This window comes from Rhinatrema bivittatum, chromosome 12 (assembly GCF_901001135.1).
Source record: "Rhinatrema bivittatum chromosome 12, aRhiBiv1.1, whole genome shotgun sequence".
NCBI classification, from domain to species: domain Eukaryota; kingdom Metazoa; phylum Chordata; class Amphibia; order Gymnophiona; family Rhinatrematidae; genus Rhinatrema; species Rhinatrema bivittatum.
Genome location: NC_042626.1, coordinates 21,136,422 through 21,154,707, shown reverse-complemented (window position 1 = coordinate 21,154,707; position 18,286 = coordinate 21,136,422). Strand labels below are relative to the sequence as shown.

The 18,286-nt window shown below is 43.4% G+C and overlaps 1 protein-coding gene across 1 annotated transcript in view; it reads right to left on the bottom strand.

Annotated features, from left to right (window-relative positions):
- The window catches only part of GRIK4 (glutamate ionotropic receptor kainate type subunit 4), a 252,360-nt gene that overhangs the window by 96,969 nt on the left and 137,105 nt on the right, over window positions 1-18,286 (bottom strand). Inside the window, exons 4-5 of the mRNA XM_029572271.1 lie at window positions 2,517-2,681; window positions 1,013-1,110 (exon numbers count right to left, since the gene is read on the bottom strand). Coding sequence (XP_029428131.1) covers window positions 1,013-1,110; window positions 2,517-2,681 — 263 coding nt within the window. The remainder of the gene's footprint in view (window positions 1-1,012; window positions 1,111-2,516; window positions 2,682-18,286) is intronic.

The window sequence follows — 18,286 nt, the reverse complement described above, 5'->3', positions numbered from 1 at the left end:
GCCAGATATTCAAACCTGCGCGCACAAATCTATGCCCGATTTTATAACATGTGCACACAGCGGCGCGCATGTTATAAAATCTGGGGTCGGTGCGTGCAAGGGGGTGCACATTTGTTCACCTTGCGCGCGCTGAGCCCTAGGGGAGCCCCGATGGCTTTCCCCGTTCCCTCCGAGGCCTCAGAGGGAACTTTCCTTCCGCTCCTCCCACCTTCCCCTCTCTTCCCCTATCTAACCCGCCCCCCCAGCCCTACCTAAATCCCCCCCCCCCCACTACCTTTGTTTTCAAATTTACGCCTGCCTCTGGGCAGGTGTAACTTGTGTGTGCCGGCCGGGCCGCTGTGCGGAGGCCTCGGTCCTGCCCCCGGACCAGTGCCCCGCCCATGCCAACGCCCCCTTCCCGACCCCGAACCGGCACCCCGCCCACTACCCCGCCCCCTTCCCACCCCTTTTTCAAAGCCTCAGGACATGCTCGCATCCCGGGGCTTGCTTATGTCGCCGAGCCTATGCAAAATAGGCTCGGCATGCACAGGGACAGGTTTTTGGGGTTATGCGCAGAACTCTTTGAAACTCTACCCCACAATTTGTAAATTGTGTGCGTAAAATGCAATTATTGGAGGTAATTTTCAAAAGGGTTCTGCATACAAATGTAACATACTATCATAGCAATTTTCAAAAGCCTTTTACATGCTTAAAGTGCACTTGTGTGTCTATGACCTGCTGACAATTCAATGGCATATAGAGTAGCAGTTTTCAACAGCCCACTTACATGCATAAAGTTCATTTACACTTATAAACCCTAGTTTTAAACATGTAAATCCTTTTGAAAATTACCCCTAATGTGTGAAAAACTGATTCTGTGCATGCTATTTGCCTTTTAGACACACACTTTGCATATTGCATGCACAAAAATGGAAAAAGAAATGAAATAAAATGAAAAAAACCCAAACCTCTAAAATGTAAATAATTGGTAATCAGTTGCACACCCCTGGTTCTTTCCTGAATTCTAGCTTACCTCCTTCTCTCCACAAATGTTGCTGATGATGGAACTAGATGCAGGACTTGAGGATGGTCCCAGAACAGACACTACCCCCTTTGGAAGAATCTGGCACACTGAAAGATGGATCATAAATGGTAGTTCCAAAGTGAAATAAGGATTATAGATAAGGATTACTGAGCTGCTGGAAACAATATAGCACAAAGGTTAATGTGTATACCATCATTTTGACATTGTTCAAATACATTGTATAGATCCCATAGACATCTGCCCCCTCCAAATCCCACAATGTCTTACAGTATCTTCCCTCTGCTGCTAGTGTCTGCTTCCTTTTAAACTCACAGTGTCTGCCAATCCAACCCTACAGTATCTTCCCCCACTGTCACAGTGGCTTGCCTATCTAAATCCGCAGTCTCTGATCTTACTAACTTCACACTATCTGACCCCACAGTGTCTTCTCCTAAATCTAAGCCATCCCCTCTTCTAATTATCTGTTACCTATTTCCACAGGGAGGTAAGTTTCAAAGCCACTTATGCACTTAAAACCCAGTTTTATATATGAAAATGGTTGTACTAAAATAGCCTGGGGCTGAGAGCAAGTAAAAGTATGCACCTAACCCAGTTACATGCATAATTTTATGCAAACTGAGCAGAATCGTTCCAGGGGTGGAGATCTAAGATCATACTTTCTAATCTAAGAATTTATGAGGTCCATATTCAGTCACGGTACAGATAGCAAAATTAGTCAGATAAACGTAACCGGCTAAGTCTGGAGATATATTCAGTTGTGTTGAATGTAGCTGGCTGTCTTAAAGTTAACCAGAATTTAGGACAGATCTACAAGCCAACCAGAGTCAGCTGAATAAATTACCTGGCTGAATATCAGAGTTAGCCGGATAACTTAATCTGGTTAACTCAGCTCCTAACTTATCTGGCTAAATTCTACCAGCTAAATTATTATCTGACTAGAATTTAGCCGGATAAGTGCCCAAATCTTCATTTAGTCAGATAACATCTGAGTTATCCAGCTAAAAGCCTTTGAATACGGACCTCCATGTATACGCGTAAGTTATGCTCCCTGAAGAGAATGTGTAACTTTAGGAAAGTGAATGTGTGTATGTACTCATCCAGTTACCCAAGTTTTTTCAAAATAACTTTATACACATTACATAAGTTCACTTTGAAAATATGCGGTAAACTCTACGTGTGCATTGTCCATGCAGACTGAATTGCCATGCAGGCTGTTTCAGAATAACCTCAGATTATCCATTTCCACTTTCCAGAGCGCAGTCTCCATCTAATTTCCACAGTATCATCCTCCTCTGACTCAACTTTCTCTAGTTTCTGTTCCTGTTAATTCCATAGTATCTGGGCTTATCTAACTTCAAATTATATGCCCCCATTCTCCACAGTCTGTCCCTATCAACACACTCACTACTTTTTCCACAGTATTTAAACCCAAGGTACACTGAATCAGACTTGCCCTTCTACATGTCTCAGAGTAGTAATGGACTGTACATACTGGTTTCTGCTGTCTCGTATTCACTGTCTCTCAGCAGCTCAAAGATATCCACCTCCAGTTTAGCCTTCCCCAGCCGCTCTGGGACTCGGTTTATGTGATCCTTTGCAAGCGATATAGATAATCTTTCTCCTCTGCTACACTCCATTGGGTCATCTAGAATGGCAGCTACAACATGGAAAGTTCTCCAGTTAGAACATATAAACTTGTATATACTACAAAATAAAGTAATTCTATAAATGAGGGTATGCTATAGTACCCTCCAATGCCTCCAAGTTACCTAGGGCCACTTTATGGGTATGGCAAGGATCAATGATAAAAAGAACATGCTTTGTGTATTTATATGTAATAAAGGGCTTAAAAAATTATTGCAAGATCTGTACCCTCCAAAATATTAAACATAGCACATTCATTAAGGGTATATAAAATTTTATATTTAGAGCATCTCTTTAAGAATGAACCAAGTTATGAGGACTCAGGGCTCAATTTACTAAGGCTTTTATTTCCATTCTGTGTACATGGGGGAAAACCCTTAATAAATCTGGCCCTTTGCAACCAGAAATGGTAGCTTTCAAACCGGTGCCCGGATGCACATGTGCGCGCGTGCATCGGTGCATACCCAGGAAAGCGGCTATTTTATAACTTGCGCGCATATATGCGAGCATGTTATAAAATATCCTGGCTGCACACACATGTGCGCCAAATTTTAAGTGAGTGTGCACATGTGTGCCCAAATGCTGCTTCCACTGTGTAAATCGGGGGATTTTAAAAGGGGTGTATGTGACGCTATTCCCAATTTTATCAGTTCATCCCCAGTTCACCTAGTTAAGAAATAGGTCCTCCAAACCCCCCTAGTTTAATAGCCTTCATCCCCCCCCCCCCCTAGTTATCCGCAACCCTTAAAACTCCGCAGATCTGCCTATTTTTCTTTATTTTTTAACTTACATGTCATCCACAGCAGAAGTTAAGGTATGTGGCAGGGATTGTGTAATTATTTATGTGCACATCTCAGGTTCATGCCCCGAAACGCCCATGCCCCATTCACACCGTGTCCATGCCCCACCCTTTTTAAAAAACTTTCGAGATGTATGCGCTGTGGCATTTATGCGCTTATCCAGGTACCTTTTAAAATCTGCTTGCCATGCCTGAGCCCAACCTATTCTCGCATCCCCCGATTGATATGCAGCCAGGCTTTTAAAATTCACCTTATACTCTTTTAGGCTTAAAATCTAAAGGCCGAATTTTAAAACGGCCGTGTGCGTAAAAATGATAAAGCGGTGGGCCAGGGGGCATGGTGTGGGTGGGCCAGGGCAGAGGCCGGCCAGGACAGCGGCCATTAACTGCTGTCCTGGGGAAGCATGCGCCGGCAGTTGGCCGGCGTGCGCAAACTAGTAATTCGTAAAATAAAACATTTTCGGGTAGGTAGGTAGGGGTTAGGGGTTGGGATGGAGAGGGGAACGGGAAGGAAGGTTAGGCAGGGGGTAGGGAAGTTCCCTCCCAGTCCCTCCTTAATTGGAGCAGACTGGGAGGGAACTGGGGAAGGCCCAATTGCATCGCCGTGCATAATTTAATAAAATTCACCCCCCTCTGTGCGCCGCCCTCACATGTGTGTGCAGCGAACAGTTTTTATAACATACGTGCGCCAGCACACGCATATTATAAAATCGGTGTGTCAATGTGTGTGTGCCGGGAATTGTGTGCACATAGATGCACGTGTGCTGCTTTTAAAATTTACCCCTAAGCATTAACTTCATTTCGTTCAGTAGTATAACAGCATCCAGTCTCCAACAGTGGCCAACCCCGGTCACAAGTACCCAAGCAGGATCCCAAAGAATAGATCTGTATTGATCCAATGTGCGACTGCACCTTGAATACTGAGTGCTGTTTTCGTTGCCCCATCTCAAAAAAGAGATAGCAGAATTAGAAAAGGCACACATAAGGGTAACCAAAATGATAAAGGGAATGGAATAGTTCCCCTGTGAGGAAAGGATAAACGGGTTATGGCTCTTCAGCCTGAAGAAGAGACAGCTGAGAGATTCACCTAGGGTGAATCCCTAGCTACAAGCTGCTCCCCAACACAAAACAGGAACCAACAGTCACCCAACCAGGTGCCAATGGGCACAACAATACCTGTGCTGTTGGTTAAAGAGTGGGGAGACAGCCTGAACCCAAACAACAGCTCTAGGTTGGGAAAGTTGGATTCTACGCCTCAAACAAGTTCCAAAGGACAGTCTGGCCAAACTTATTGTCACGTAAGCCATCCCTATCCAGACAGTAATGTGATGTGAATGTGTGGAGAGAACTCCACATTGAAGCCTTGCAGATCTCCACAGGAACTGCTTGCAAGTGAGCCACCAATGCTGCCATAGCTCTGACAGAATGAGCCTTGACATGACCCTCAAGATGCAGTCCCGCCTGTACATAACAGAAGGAGATGCAATATGCTAGCCAATTGGATAGTGTCTGTTTGGCAATGGCAACACCCAACATATTCTTATCAAAAGAAACAAAAAGTTGGGTGGACCGTCTATGGGCTTCTGTCCACTCCAGACAGAAGGCTAAGGCTCTCTTGCAATCCAAACTGTGCAGTGCTTTTTAGCTTTGGTGCGAATGGGATCTGGGAAAGAATATTGGCAGGACGACAGACTGATTAAGATGGAAATCCATCACCATCTTAGGCAGGAAGTTAGGGTGCATACGCAAGACCACCCTATCATGAAAGAACTTAGTATAAGGTGGATAAGTCACTAAGGCCTGGAGTTCGCTGCCCCTGCATGCTGAAGTGACTGCCACCAAAAATATGACCTTCCAGGTCACAGGTGCATAGAGGCTCAAAGTTGATTTGACAAGAACATTCCTGAACGGACCAAAGACCCTGGGTACCGAGCCCATCTACATGAGCTCCCAACCCCAGGATAGATGCATCCATGATTAGGACAATTTGCGTGGGGACGCTCCAAAATGAGATCCCCTGTTCCAGATTGGAAAGTGCCTGCCATCAGGACAATGTGTCTCGGAGAGATGGAGTGACTCGGATGCAATCCTGGAGGCTCTGAGTGCCACTGTGACCTCAGGGTCTACTGTGGCAGAGATTCAACAGAACCAGCAATTATCTGGCTATCTTTAAGATAGTTGATTTGCGCTGTCAAATACTGCACCAAAGTTAGCTAGATAAGTTTATCCACCTAACTTTGCAAACTGGCCAGTGGCTGAATATTGCCTCAGTGTTTCCTTTAGGCAGATCTAGTAGACATGTTAGCCTGGAAGAAAACTGTTGTGCTATTTTTTAAGGAACACACAAAACAGATGTTATAATACATGAGCTTTTGAGATCTCATTGTTTTTATAAATCTGGCCCTTTATGTTTTTATCTATTGAGTGCCTCTATTATAGTACATGACATTGGTAGTGGTGGTAGTAAAAAGGACAGGAAAGAGTAAAAAATAGTAGATGACAGCCGCCTGTAGAACCAGACTGCTATGATGAACAAATAGGATACAATATAATCAACAGGCTTCAGTAATGACCTGGTTTTATGGCTAGTGAGTATTTTAAGGGCAGATCTTCTGAAACAAACAATGGTATTAGTTCCAGTTTCCTAATGAAAAAAGAGATGCATGAACATATATTTCAATAACTATTTCATTATTAAGATCAGGTTATGCATTGGCAGTATCCCCAGATGTAATACCTTAATATGAGTTTCTTCAAAGAAAATTATTTCATGGCGTGGTTTGAAAACTTAATGCAATGAGACAGAGATGCATATACAAACTTCCCAGCTCTCCTCCAGAGAATAAAATCAGGGACAGATCCCTCACCCCTTTCCCAGGGGGAGAAATCAGGGACAGACACCTTTTACAGAAACATAGAATATGATGTCAGATAGTCTGCCCAGATTTCCTTCCCTATTGATTATTGAGTCTACCCTTGCTTTTCCTCTCTTAATGATTCTCTGTGCATGTCTCATGCATTTTTAATATCTTATACTATGACCCCTTTTCTAGAACAGTATTTATTAAACTTGGGGTTGTGACCCACTACTCAGTCACGGGACGCCAATGACTGGGTCATGGTCTCACACCTGCATCCATTCGGTTCCAGCTGTTCTGGGGAGAAGAGGAGCAAGAGCAGCATGTGGCAGCTTTTCACTGCCCACTATAGACTCTGTGTGGCTCTCAGGAAGTTTGAGCCACATGGAACCCATATTCCTGCACCATTTTCGCAATCACCAGTGACAAATGCTGGAGTAGAAGCAATACATGGCTCAAAGTGATGTGGAGTTAGCCAGGAGACAGCAGAGTGAGTTATTGAGAGAAGGGAAAGTGAATGGGGAGGGGCTGGGGAGCTGGTGAAACTGAACAATAGAGACTGGGAAAAGGGGCAGTGTGAGAATGAGCAAGAATAATTCGGTGAAGATTTGTTGTATTCGTGGGGAATCACGATACGTTTCGCTTCCCCACAAATACAACGAATATGGCCCTATATGTTGCGGATTACCAATATGTTGCAAATGAATGCACACCCCTAATGTCTATCCTTAATTGTCCATGTGCTGAACTGGATTGTATATAATGTTATTTGACTCATGTTTTTCAGAATGCTTTTCTGCTGGAAAAGTTGTTAAATAAAGAGTTATAAAAAAAAAAAGCGAGTGGTTCTGTATAATTTTCCAAAACTTCATAGCATGTAGTTTCCAAAAGAGCGGGTGAATTCCTCCTCATTCCACTCCATACTGGATCACTGAACTAGGCTTCCTCAAAGAGGTTAACATTAAGTTTTTTGTTTCATTTTGTTTACAATTGTTTTCATTTAATTTGTAGTTTATTTTGTTTTGTCTGTTTGAAACAAAATAAAATAAATGTAAAAACATAACCAAAAGGAAGGAGCCAGGAACTCCTTTCCCCTTCCGAAAAGCACCAGCGCCATCAAAATTTAAAAACTGAAGCCTCTCCGGTCCTTCCTCTAGCTCAACCCCACCACCTCCAGATCCATCTTACCTTGTCCATGCGGTGTAGACATCCAAATGGGGCAGGAGCAATCACCAGTTGATCCTGCCCTGCTGGGTTGGTATTTAAAAATGGCACTGGTGGACCCTGAGGCCGGGACTGTTCAGTTAGAAACATAGAAATGACGGCAGAAAAAGACCAATCAGCCTATCTAGTCTGCCCAGCAAGCTCCCACACTTATTTTCCCATACTTATCTGTTTCACCGACCACCAAGTTCAGGGCCCTTGTTAGTAACTATTTGATTCAAATTTCCTGCCATCCCCTGCCATTGATGCCGAGAGTAATGTTGGAGGTGCATCAAAGGGGAGCATAAGGCTTAATGGTTACAGGTAGTAACCGGTGCATCAAGCAAGTTACCCCGATGCTTGTTTACCCAGACTGCACAGATCCATGCCTTGTTGGATGTTGTCTGAATGTAAATCCTCTTTTCCACATTTCTCCCTTTTCTCACAAGTTGTATGGAGGTATGGCCGTACATATGAAGATATGTACCTTGGTTTCAAATGAAAGCACATCCCTATCGTTAAGTTACTGGCATTTATACATAATGGCCTCTTCTTCACAACATAATTCATTAAGCTGTAAATCCTTCATTGCTTTGGCAAGTAATGATTGCATTATAAGTCAAGTGCTCCTGATAGTCTTTTATCAGTGGTGGCATTAGCTTCCTTGAGCATGCTTTTTTTTCACTTTTATTGAATTATAGGATTTTAGGTTCTAGATCTCATTAACAGCAATACAAATGTCCTCCCTCTTAGACACACTGTGATGCAACAACAACAAAAAAAACATGCCAAAAACACACTCAGCACCTTTGTAGCAAACCTGTCATATTAAGACATTTATTTACCTTGGTCTTATTTACCTTGGTTTTATTTACCTTGGTCATTCTTTTGTTATCTCAGTGTTAATCTCTCTTTTGCCTTCTCTTCATTCCAAGTTGCATTTTATCCCTGTTTTATTGTAACTGCTACCTTATTCTTCTATCACATGTTAATGTTTTTAAGTTATTAAGTATTTATTCTGTTGTCACACCTTGTTATTTGTAAACCGGCATGATGCGACTCCCATCGCGAATGCCGGTATATAAGAAATTTAAATAAATAAATAAAATAAATAAGACAACACTAACATTCAGAACTCAAAAAGCAATAACCCTACTTTTGAAAAAGCAGCACTGCAAAAATAGCTGTGGCTCTATACAGCTTCTATGGGGAGAAAATCTGGATGGCTATCGATCCCTGCAGAACTACAAGCTCTAGATATTTAAATATCTGAAAGGTATTAATGCATGAAAAGCAAACCTTTTTCAATGGAAAAGAAATTGTACTAGGAATCATGATATGAGACTCCAAGATAATAGACTCAAGAACAATGTCAGAATGTACTTTTTCAGAGAAAGAGTGGTGGATGCCTGAAATGCCCTCCTGGAGAAAGTTGTTGAGACTATAACAGTATCAGAATACAAAAAAGTAAGGGATAGACAGAGGATTCCTGACAGAAAGATGATGGGAATGAAACACTGTGCACCCCTAGTGGGTGGCAGCTTCTTAGTTCAGTCTCACTGACTCCGTCAAGAGCCACCTTGCCTGCAGCCTGCTGTCAGGGCATCCATCCCACTGTCCGGCTCCCGCACCTAATCACTAGGGATGTGAATCGTTTTTTGACGATTTAAAATATCGTCCGATATATTTTAAATCGTCAAAAATCGTTAGAGCCGCAATACAATAACAATTCCCCTGATTAATTGTCAAAAAATTGTAAATCGGGGGAAGGGGGAGGGCGGGAAAACCGGCACACTAAAACAACCCTAAAACCCACCCCGACCCTTTAAAATAAATCCCCCACCCTCCCAAACCCCCCCAAAATGCCTTAAATTACCTGGGGTCCAGAGGAAGGGTCCCGGTGTGATCTTTTACTCTCGGACCTCCGTGCGTTGTATTTTGTTTTTTTGTCCCCCGATGTCAGGAGCGTAGGAGATCGCTCCCGGACCCCCGCTGGACCCCCAGGGACTTTTGGCCAGCTTGGGGGGGCATCCTGACCCCCACAAGACTTACCAAAAGTCCAGCGGGGGTCCGGAACGACCTCCTGCAGTCGAATCGTGTTGCTGTACGGCCGGCGACCATATGTGTTCACGCACAGGTAACCAATTCAATTTACAAAGGATTGGTGAAATATGTTTGGTCCGTTTCTTATGAGAAACCAGCCGGGCAGTAGCAGCATTTAGTAAAAGTTGCATAGGTTGCAATGTGATCTTGGGTAACCCTATAAACAGGCTGTTACAATAATCTAGATGTGGAAACATTATAGAACGAACTACAGTCAGAAAATCATGATCATAGAAAAGATGCCTTAAACCAGCAATCAAACGAAGCTTAAAAAAAACAGTTTTGATGACCGCTCTAACCTGTGGTTTAAAGGTAAAGGACGCATCAAGCAGAATTCCCAGACTCTTTAGGGGCTTAGTAACAGAGAATGAAATATTGTCAATCACAATAAACTCTTGATCAGATTTAACATGAGGAGCATGAATTAACGATATTTCAGTTTTCTTAGTATTCAAGGATAATTTATTTTGTTTTAACCAACGCTTTATCGAATCAATACACAGTTGAAGCAAATCTACAGTTTCTTGCCAAGACTGAGAACTAGGGAAGAGTTTGGGCTGCCTAGGCTTGAGTGAAAGCGGGAGTCTCCAGTAATCGGTGGGAAAGGTCTAGCTCAATTCCTGGCATCTTTCAGGCAGTGGCGCCTATGATGAAGGCTGTATTGGCCGCAGGCTTGCTAAGGCTCTGCTCTGTATATTTCTAGCAGACATTAATTCATACATAGGCCACACCCTCTCTTATCCCTAGGAGATATCAGCTCTATCCTCACGCAGGTCAGACCGTTGTACTTTTGTCTGATTGCTTTCTCTGCACTTGAAAGGAAGAAGTGAAATGCAGCAGAATTTTCGCCTGCCAAAGTTTCCTGCAAGATGAGAGAGCAAAGCTTGTACTTCTCGTTAGGCTCCCATGAGATTAGCACTCTCATCCCTTTCCCCACACTGTGTCTGCAGAATTTACTTATTTGCACTTTCTCTCAATGACTGAAAACTTAAGGAATTTTTAAAGTGTGTCTGCCTTACAGATTTAATGCATCTATAACATTAAATATACTGAGGACTGCCACAATGCCACTTTGGGGATAGAAAAAGAATAATTCTTTTAATGCTCAAGAGCATCTTTAGTATGTGTTGTGCATGCTTTTATTTGTTTTGTCTTGGGTTTTTTTTTTTAACATTTTCTCATTATTTTAATTTTTCAAACCAAAATAGGCAAAACTAAATAAAAAGAACATCAATACATATTACAGCAATATGAGTCTGTTCTAGCATACCATTTATTAGTTCAGGAAGGGAAACAAAATAAAGATGTATCCCCTCTTTTTTGTAAACTACTCATATGCTTTTTCATTTTTATAGGAGCCTTACAATATTCAAAGATTAGGCAACAGAACCACAAGATGCACACAGCAGGGTAAGTCAATCTGTACTCTGCACCAGATTGTTTTGATGCAACTCATTAAGCAAGAGAAACTGCACATAATACCCAATATGAATTTCCTCTACGTAGATGCTTTATAATCATTGTGTTTGTATTTAATTTATGGAGAAAGTTTTCCCCATTGCACAAAGTGGAACGGTCTTAACAGCTGTTCTGTTGTGTTTGCTACCACGGGATCTGAAGCTGATGAGGGATGTAGCGGTCAATCAAGTGAACTGAATGACTGTTCCTCCATTCATAATTAAGAGATTTGGTTAGTTCTAGGCATCTTCCAGCTTATGAATCGAAATATTACTGACTGGTTTCACTTCTCTTCTACTTAGAAATTAAGTAGTGGCGTTCTCAGCCTGAAATTGCTTTGTTAGCATTTTATTGTAATGCTTTCAATTGGCTGCAGCATTTGTTCTATTAATGTTAAGAAGCCAAAATCAGGTTTGCACTGATAATGTTAATTAAACAATTTAACTATCTTTTTGTTTTAAATCTGTCATTGTAAATGATTAGCAGTTTTAAGATTTATATTAACTACTTTGTTTCCCTTCTGGTGGTGAAACAAAAAACAATTCCTTTCAACCTTAATTTGCTGAGAATTTAAACTTTTACAACTTTTCAGAAACTAAACTGAAAAGAAAATAGTGAGTGGAACACCAGAGCTGCCATCTAACATTGAACTACACCATCTGGGATTACTGGATCCCAGATGATCCACTACAACATCAGAAATACTGTCCCCATTGGTAAGCATCAAGTCCAATATTGCCCTCTCCCATGTGGGTTTTCTTATCAGTTGATGGAATAGTTCTGCCAGCAGAAAATAGAGGTTCTCCCAACTTCTCCCAACTGCTCATCTGTCCCAATCAACATCTGGTAGATTAGAATCACCTAGCATTAGCACCTCCCCTTTCATAGCAATTCTATAAATATCCCCCATTAAATCTCTATCTATTTCTTCTGCCTGTGATGGAGGTCTTTATATTAAAGCAATATAAATAGATGTTCCAATCCCTCTTTCCAGATTAACATCCCTACAGTTCTGTTGTTTTAATATTATTTTTTCCTTTCTTCCTACCCTGTCCTTCCTGTATCCCAGTCATGGTTTTCCATGTACCAAGTCTCCATGACAGTCAGTACTTCGAAGTCATCCTCTTCCATGACTGCTTCTAGATTTGGGACTTTATTTCCCATACTATGGGCATTAGTATACATTAGTTTGGAACTTTTGTTGTCATCTTCCAATTCTGTAAGTGCAAATTAGTTATATTAGAATTTGTGTTATTTGTTTGGCCTCATCTTGCTTTCTTTTCTTTTATACAACCTCTTCAAACTGATGACTTGAAGATTGAAATATACAAATTTATTTGCTGTAGCTGGGGAACTGTGAATGCTTCTCCATCTGCTTCTCATGCTAGGAATTTCTTTTAATGAATCATTATGATTGTGAAGATCTGAAACCAGACACTTTGACTAGATACTTTGACAGTTTTTGTACACTTTAACTTCCATTTATCTTCTAACATCTTTAAACAAATTGAAATTATTCCCCAGTTCTGTGACTGCTGCGCCTTCCCTCCATCTGCAGCTTTCTGCTTCTCACTTTGTGCTGTTCCATATTCTTTATCATATTTATTTTTCTAAGGCAAACTATTTATCTGTTTAAAGAAAAATTAAAGATTTCTAAGATAAATACCAAGATTGGGTACAATGTTAGACAATGCAACAAATTGAATGAAATGCTTATGGTGAATGTGCTACTTCTTGATGTATGATAGTGTGATAGTACGTCTTCCAAAACCTGCATTCTTATACCATAAGATGCTTGTTCAGATTGTAATTAAAGCAAGTTAAATGATCTTAACTGACCCAATTTCGCCTCATTTTTTTTAAACAATAAAAAGTAATTCTATTCTTTCCTCTCTTATCTGCCTGACTCTCTCCCTCCCTAGTTACTGTCTTTCAGTCCCTTCTCCATAACCTGGGTAGCCGTGACCATTTGTCGCTAAGGTAGGGGGAGAGACGGTAGTACACATTCACACATTCCAAAACATCTTAGAGACCAAATGTGGGTAAAATTGGCTGCAGCTTTATTAATAATAATATACAATCATAATCAATATAATCAAGCCATAACATAGATCAAACTATCAAACACCTCCTTGTGGCAGGCAGCATGTCATCTCCAGACCCGGGGCCTGCTGCAACCAAGCAAGACCCTGTCCTCTGGAAGGTAATTCTCCTGGGCGTTCCCGGTCACCCACCTCACCCAAGCAAGGTGACTGCCTAATCGACAGAATGGGGGCATCCGGACTGCCACTGCTGCAGGGCCAGCAGTGGCAGTCCGGATGCCCCCCGGCAGCAGACAACCCCCCTTGGCATCGAAGTATGGTGTACCATACGCTGTGCACTGCCTTCAGCTGGTGATCCCCCCTCCTGGCTTGCATACCCCTGCCATAGGGTTCTGGTAGCAATAAGGCTTACCTGGGACCGTATCCCAACACATTTGCAGCCAGTAACTATCAACCCAGTAGCACCTGTGAATAGCCCATCTCAAAGTGTTCAAGAACAGGTCCTGTCCCATATCTAAGAAATGGACCCCATCTTTGCGGAACAGCTCCATGCAATCCACACATAGCCAGTTGTGCCTCACTTGCATGCCACCACGATGTTCAGTAAAATTGCCAGTCTGTTTATTTAATTTCTGCATCCACTGTCCCTACAATGGTGAGTTCAAGTGACTCTAGTGCAGGGCATTAAGGACAAGATGAGTGCGATGTCATTCCTCATATTGTCCAGGAGCAGCCACCCAGGGATGTTTCCTAAATCATTGCCTCCGAGGTATATGATTAATACCTCAGGAGGGGCAGACCTCCTTAATTGCTGCCTCAGCAGGGGGATGAGCTGGTCCTAGCGCATGCCCCTCTGGCCAAGCCATCGCACTATCCCGTTTGTTACCACTACTCCCAGTTGTCCACTATTGGGATTTTTCAGTGCGCGCTGCTCCACCCAGAACACAAACGAGTGTCCTGTGATCCATATCATCCGACATCACTCGTGGAACCCATTAAAATATTATCTACCTACTGAAATGTTTCGGACAGTGCACCAGTCCTTGGTGTAAGGACATTTTGATTATTGTTGCACATTATAGATAGATTTACCACAAAAATTACTTAAAGTATTGCAGCTAATACAAAATAATGCTGCTAGAGCTCTTTTGGGATTGTCTCAGCTTTAAAATCGCTGCATTGGTTGCCTGTGAAGAGCAAAGTTTTGGTTGCTGGTGATTATTTATAAAATGTTAAATTCTAATGAGAGTTGTTTGCTGAAACAGAGCTTGAGCTGATATAAGCCAGGAAGAAATCTTTGGTCATTAGGAGCACATTTGTTAAAAGTTCTTAATTCAGTGTTATTTATTTGACTTAAAACTTAAAGTATTAATTTAAAGTATCAATATGAAGATAACTTCACCATCAAAAATCAAAGACATCAGTAGAATGAGCAAAAGTAATGAGCGATGTAAAGTATATTAAGACAAATTACAGACTAATCCGTTAAGATCACTGAAGTGGATCTTACGTATTACAAACTACTGTCCTGATGTTTAATTAACTTGTATCTGATGTAATATTGACTTAGAACATGTATTTGTTGTTGCAGAGACCCAGATTAAGAATATTGACCTAGAATATGAATATTGTTTTTTGTAAACCTTTGTGATCTTCTTTTGGAATGACAGTATATAAAATGCCTAAATAAAATAAATAAATTTGAACAGACCAGGTCTAGGGCTTTTTCCTATGTTGCACCCACTATGTGGCGAGATCTTTCTGCTTATCTTTCAGGAGGTTGATGAGTCTGGAGAGAATTCCAGAGTGGTATGGAGCCTGCTGCCGCCTTTTTCACAGACGCAGGCTGTGATTTGGTCCAGACCTCGGTCAGAGGAGTGGCTTCGGTGATAGCAGCCAGGTGTCAACTCTGGTTGCGAAATTGGTCAGCTGACACAGCTTCCAAAGCCAATCTTACCAAGATGCCCTTTAAAAGCTCGCTCTTGTTTGGGAGCGAGTTGGAGAAACTGGCCAGTAAGTGGGGCGAATCTCCGGTGTCTTGGTTGCAGGAGGATAAGAAACATTTACAGTGCCCCTTTGGTATGAGGGGTCATTTCCGGGGTTCCGGGCATTTTTGTCCCTACAGAAGGACAACCTTTCAGTGAACTCAGCCTTTTGGTAGGTCTTTTCATCCCCAGCAGCCCAAGAGAGGAGCAGGCTTGGATAGTGGACCTTCCTGAGCTTCCCAATGAAGGTTTGCCGACCCACTTTCAGGAACAAGAAATAGGGGGACATCTCTCTCTCTTGTGTCGGAGGTGGGTCGAGATGACGTCGGACCAGTGGGTTCTGGAGGTGATACGTGAAGGTTATGCACTAAAATTTTGCAGTATTCCTCGTGATGTGTTCATGATGTCCCCTTGCCACTCTCCAATTGGAACACCAATGCCTTCTACGCTTTGCGATGATGGGGCGCCATTAATTAATTTTCAGGTGCTACCTTTTGGTTTCGCCACCACTCCCAGAACATTTTCCAAGATTATGGTGGCGGTAGCAGCAGCCTTGCGAAAAGAAGGAATCCTGGTGCACCCATATTTGGAAAACTGGCTGATTCGAGATAAGTATCAGGAAGAGAGCTGCTTGGTGCCTAGTGGTTAGAGCAGTGGGCTACGAACTAGGAGACCAGGGTTCGAGTCCCGCTGTTGCTCCTTGTGACCTTGGGCAAGTCACTTTACCCTCCATTGCCTCAGGTACAAACTTAGATTGTAAGCCCTCTGGGGATAGGGAAATACCTACAGTACCTGAATGTAAACCGATGTGATATCTCAGATTGAATGTTGATATATAAATAAATAAATAAAAAAGGTGTTTTCCTTATTGCAGGAGCTCGGTTGGGTAGTGAATTTGACCAAGAGCAATCTTCAAGCATCCCAGTCGTTAAGAGTATCTGGGGGTCCAGTACAACAAGGGACAGTACAGAGTTTTCCTACTGGAAGTTCAGATCCAGAGATTGATGTCTCAAGTGCTTCAGTTGATGAACACCATACGCCCAACGGTGTGATCCTACCTACAGGTACTCGGTTTAATGGCAGCTATCCTGGAACTGGTGCTGTGGGCAAGGGCGCATATGCATCCTCTTCAGTGCTCCCTGCTACCTTGTTGGATCCTGCAGTCTCAGGATTATATTGTTCAGCTCCACTTGCTGATAGAAATCTGCTTCCGCCTCCAGTGTTGGTTGCAGGAGGATCATCTGAGAAAGGGAGTCCCCTTGTCCTCTTCGGCCTGGTTGGTACTCACGACAGATGCAAGTCTCCACAGTGGGGGGGGGGGGGGGGGCTTACTGACTGGAGACAGTTAACGGCCTAGGGGTGCTGGAATGCTGAAGAGTCCTGCTTGCAGTTCAGCCACAGGCTGCAGAATCAAGTGGTTTGTGTGATGTTGGACAACACAACGATGGTGGCCTATATCATTCTCCAGGAAGGAACCAAGAGCCAGCTAGTGTTGCAGGAAATAGACCAGTTGATGGAATGGGCGGAATGTCATCTCCAGATGATCTTGGCCTCTCACATTGCAGGAAAAGACAATGTAAGAGCAGACTTTCTCAGCAGGGAGAGTCTGGACCCAGGAAAGTGGGTGTTGTCAGCCAAGGCATTTCAGCTGATTGTGGATCACTGGGGCCTTCCATTCCTAGACCTGCTGGTGACTTCTTGAAATGCAAAGGTTCCTCGCTTCTACAGTTGCAGGAGAGATCTGTGGTCCCTGGGAATAGACACTCTTGTACATGTCTGGCCGGAAGACAGATTGTGTTGTGTTTGTGGCATTTTGGACCCTTAGTCGCAGTGGAGATGACTCCTCCCACGGGGAGAGGCCCCTTGGGGAACCACAGCGATAGGCTAAATGCAGAGAGCGGACACTTGTAGGTGGAAAGCTTTATTGTACTGCTGTAGATAGATGGTATGAGGCAGGAAGGAAAGGCACTGGAATCTGGCAAGGTGAAAATACGTTCTGACAGTCTCAGATGTAGATATCTCACCCAGCTGTCCAAGGTAGATAGGACCCCACCGTGCAAGATAAGCCGAGCCTGGTGGGTGGAGTTGGAGAACCAGATCATAAAGGTACTCACTGGAATGTAGTGCAGGCATCTTCCTGGTAGTGAAGATGGTAGGACCGAAGGTCCATGGTGCAGGATACTAGACCGGTAGGCCCTCAAGGAGCGAGCACCTGATAGTCCTGAGATCCTGAAATGAAGAAGAGAGATAGACCCCCAAGGAGCGATTGTCTAATTAGTAGAGGCCCCGAAGGGTGATGGAAGTGAGAGACCCCGAGGAGCGGGTGTCTAGAGCTTCTAATGGAGCGAGGCCCTGGAGGGTAGAGCAACGTCTAAGCGTGCAGCTTAGAGCGGTCAGAGTAGCTAGACCGTAGTCTTTGCTAACTCAAAGGTGGAAGTGTAGCGGAGGCTTTAAATACCCGGAGGTATTGACGTCATGCGATGGGGACGCCCCTGAGATTCCCCCCATGACATGTATTAGAGCATAGGAGATGTGCGCGTGCGCACCCTAGGAGGCCACGGGAGTGAGCATGGCGGACTCGGATGTCCATGCTGAGCTGGAAACGCCGAGGCCCTCGGCACTCGACAGTGGAAGTAGCCATCTTGCCCAAGAAGGAGGAAAATGGAAGAAAAGAGGTAAGGCAGAGCGGTCGCAGCCGTCTGTGACCGACAGATGCAACAGATTGCTTTAGGCCTTTCTTCCATGGCCCTTGCTGGGCAGGATAATTCGCAAGATTGAAGGCCACAGGGGGCTAGTACTCTTGGTGGTGCTGGACTGGCCTAGGCATCCGTGATATGCGGATTTGCGATGACTCCTGGTGGAGGCCCCGCTTCGTTTTCCGCTGCACATGGATCTGCTTCAGCAGGGACCGGCTCTTCACGAGGATCCGACTCAATTCTGCCTTGGCACTTGAGAGGGCTTGCCTGTTAAAGCATGGTTATTCCTCTGCGGTAATTGCCACTTTACTCCGCGCTCACAAGTTTTCCACTTCCTTGGCTTATGTGTGGGCATGGAGAGTTTTTAAGGCCTGGTGCTAGGCATGGGGTGTCCTTCCTCTTTCACTTAAGATCCCGCTAATTCTGGATTTTTTTGCAGGATGGATTGAATAAAGGCTTGGTCCTTAATTCCTT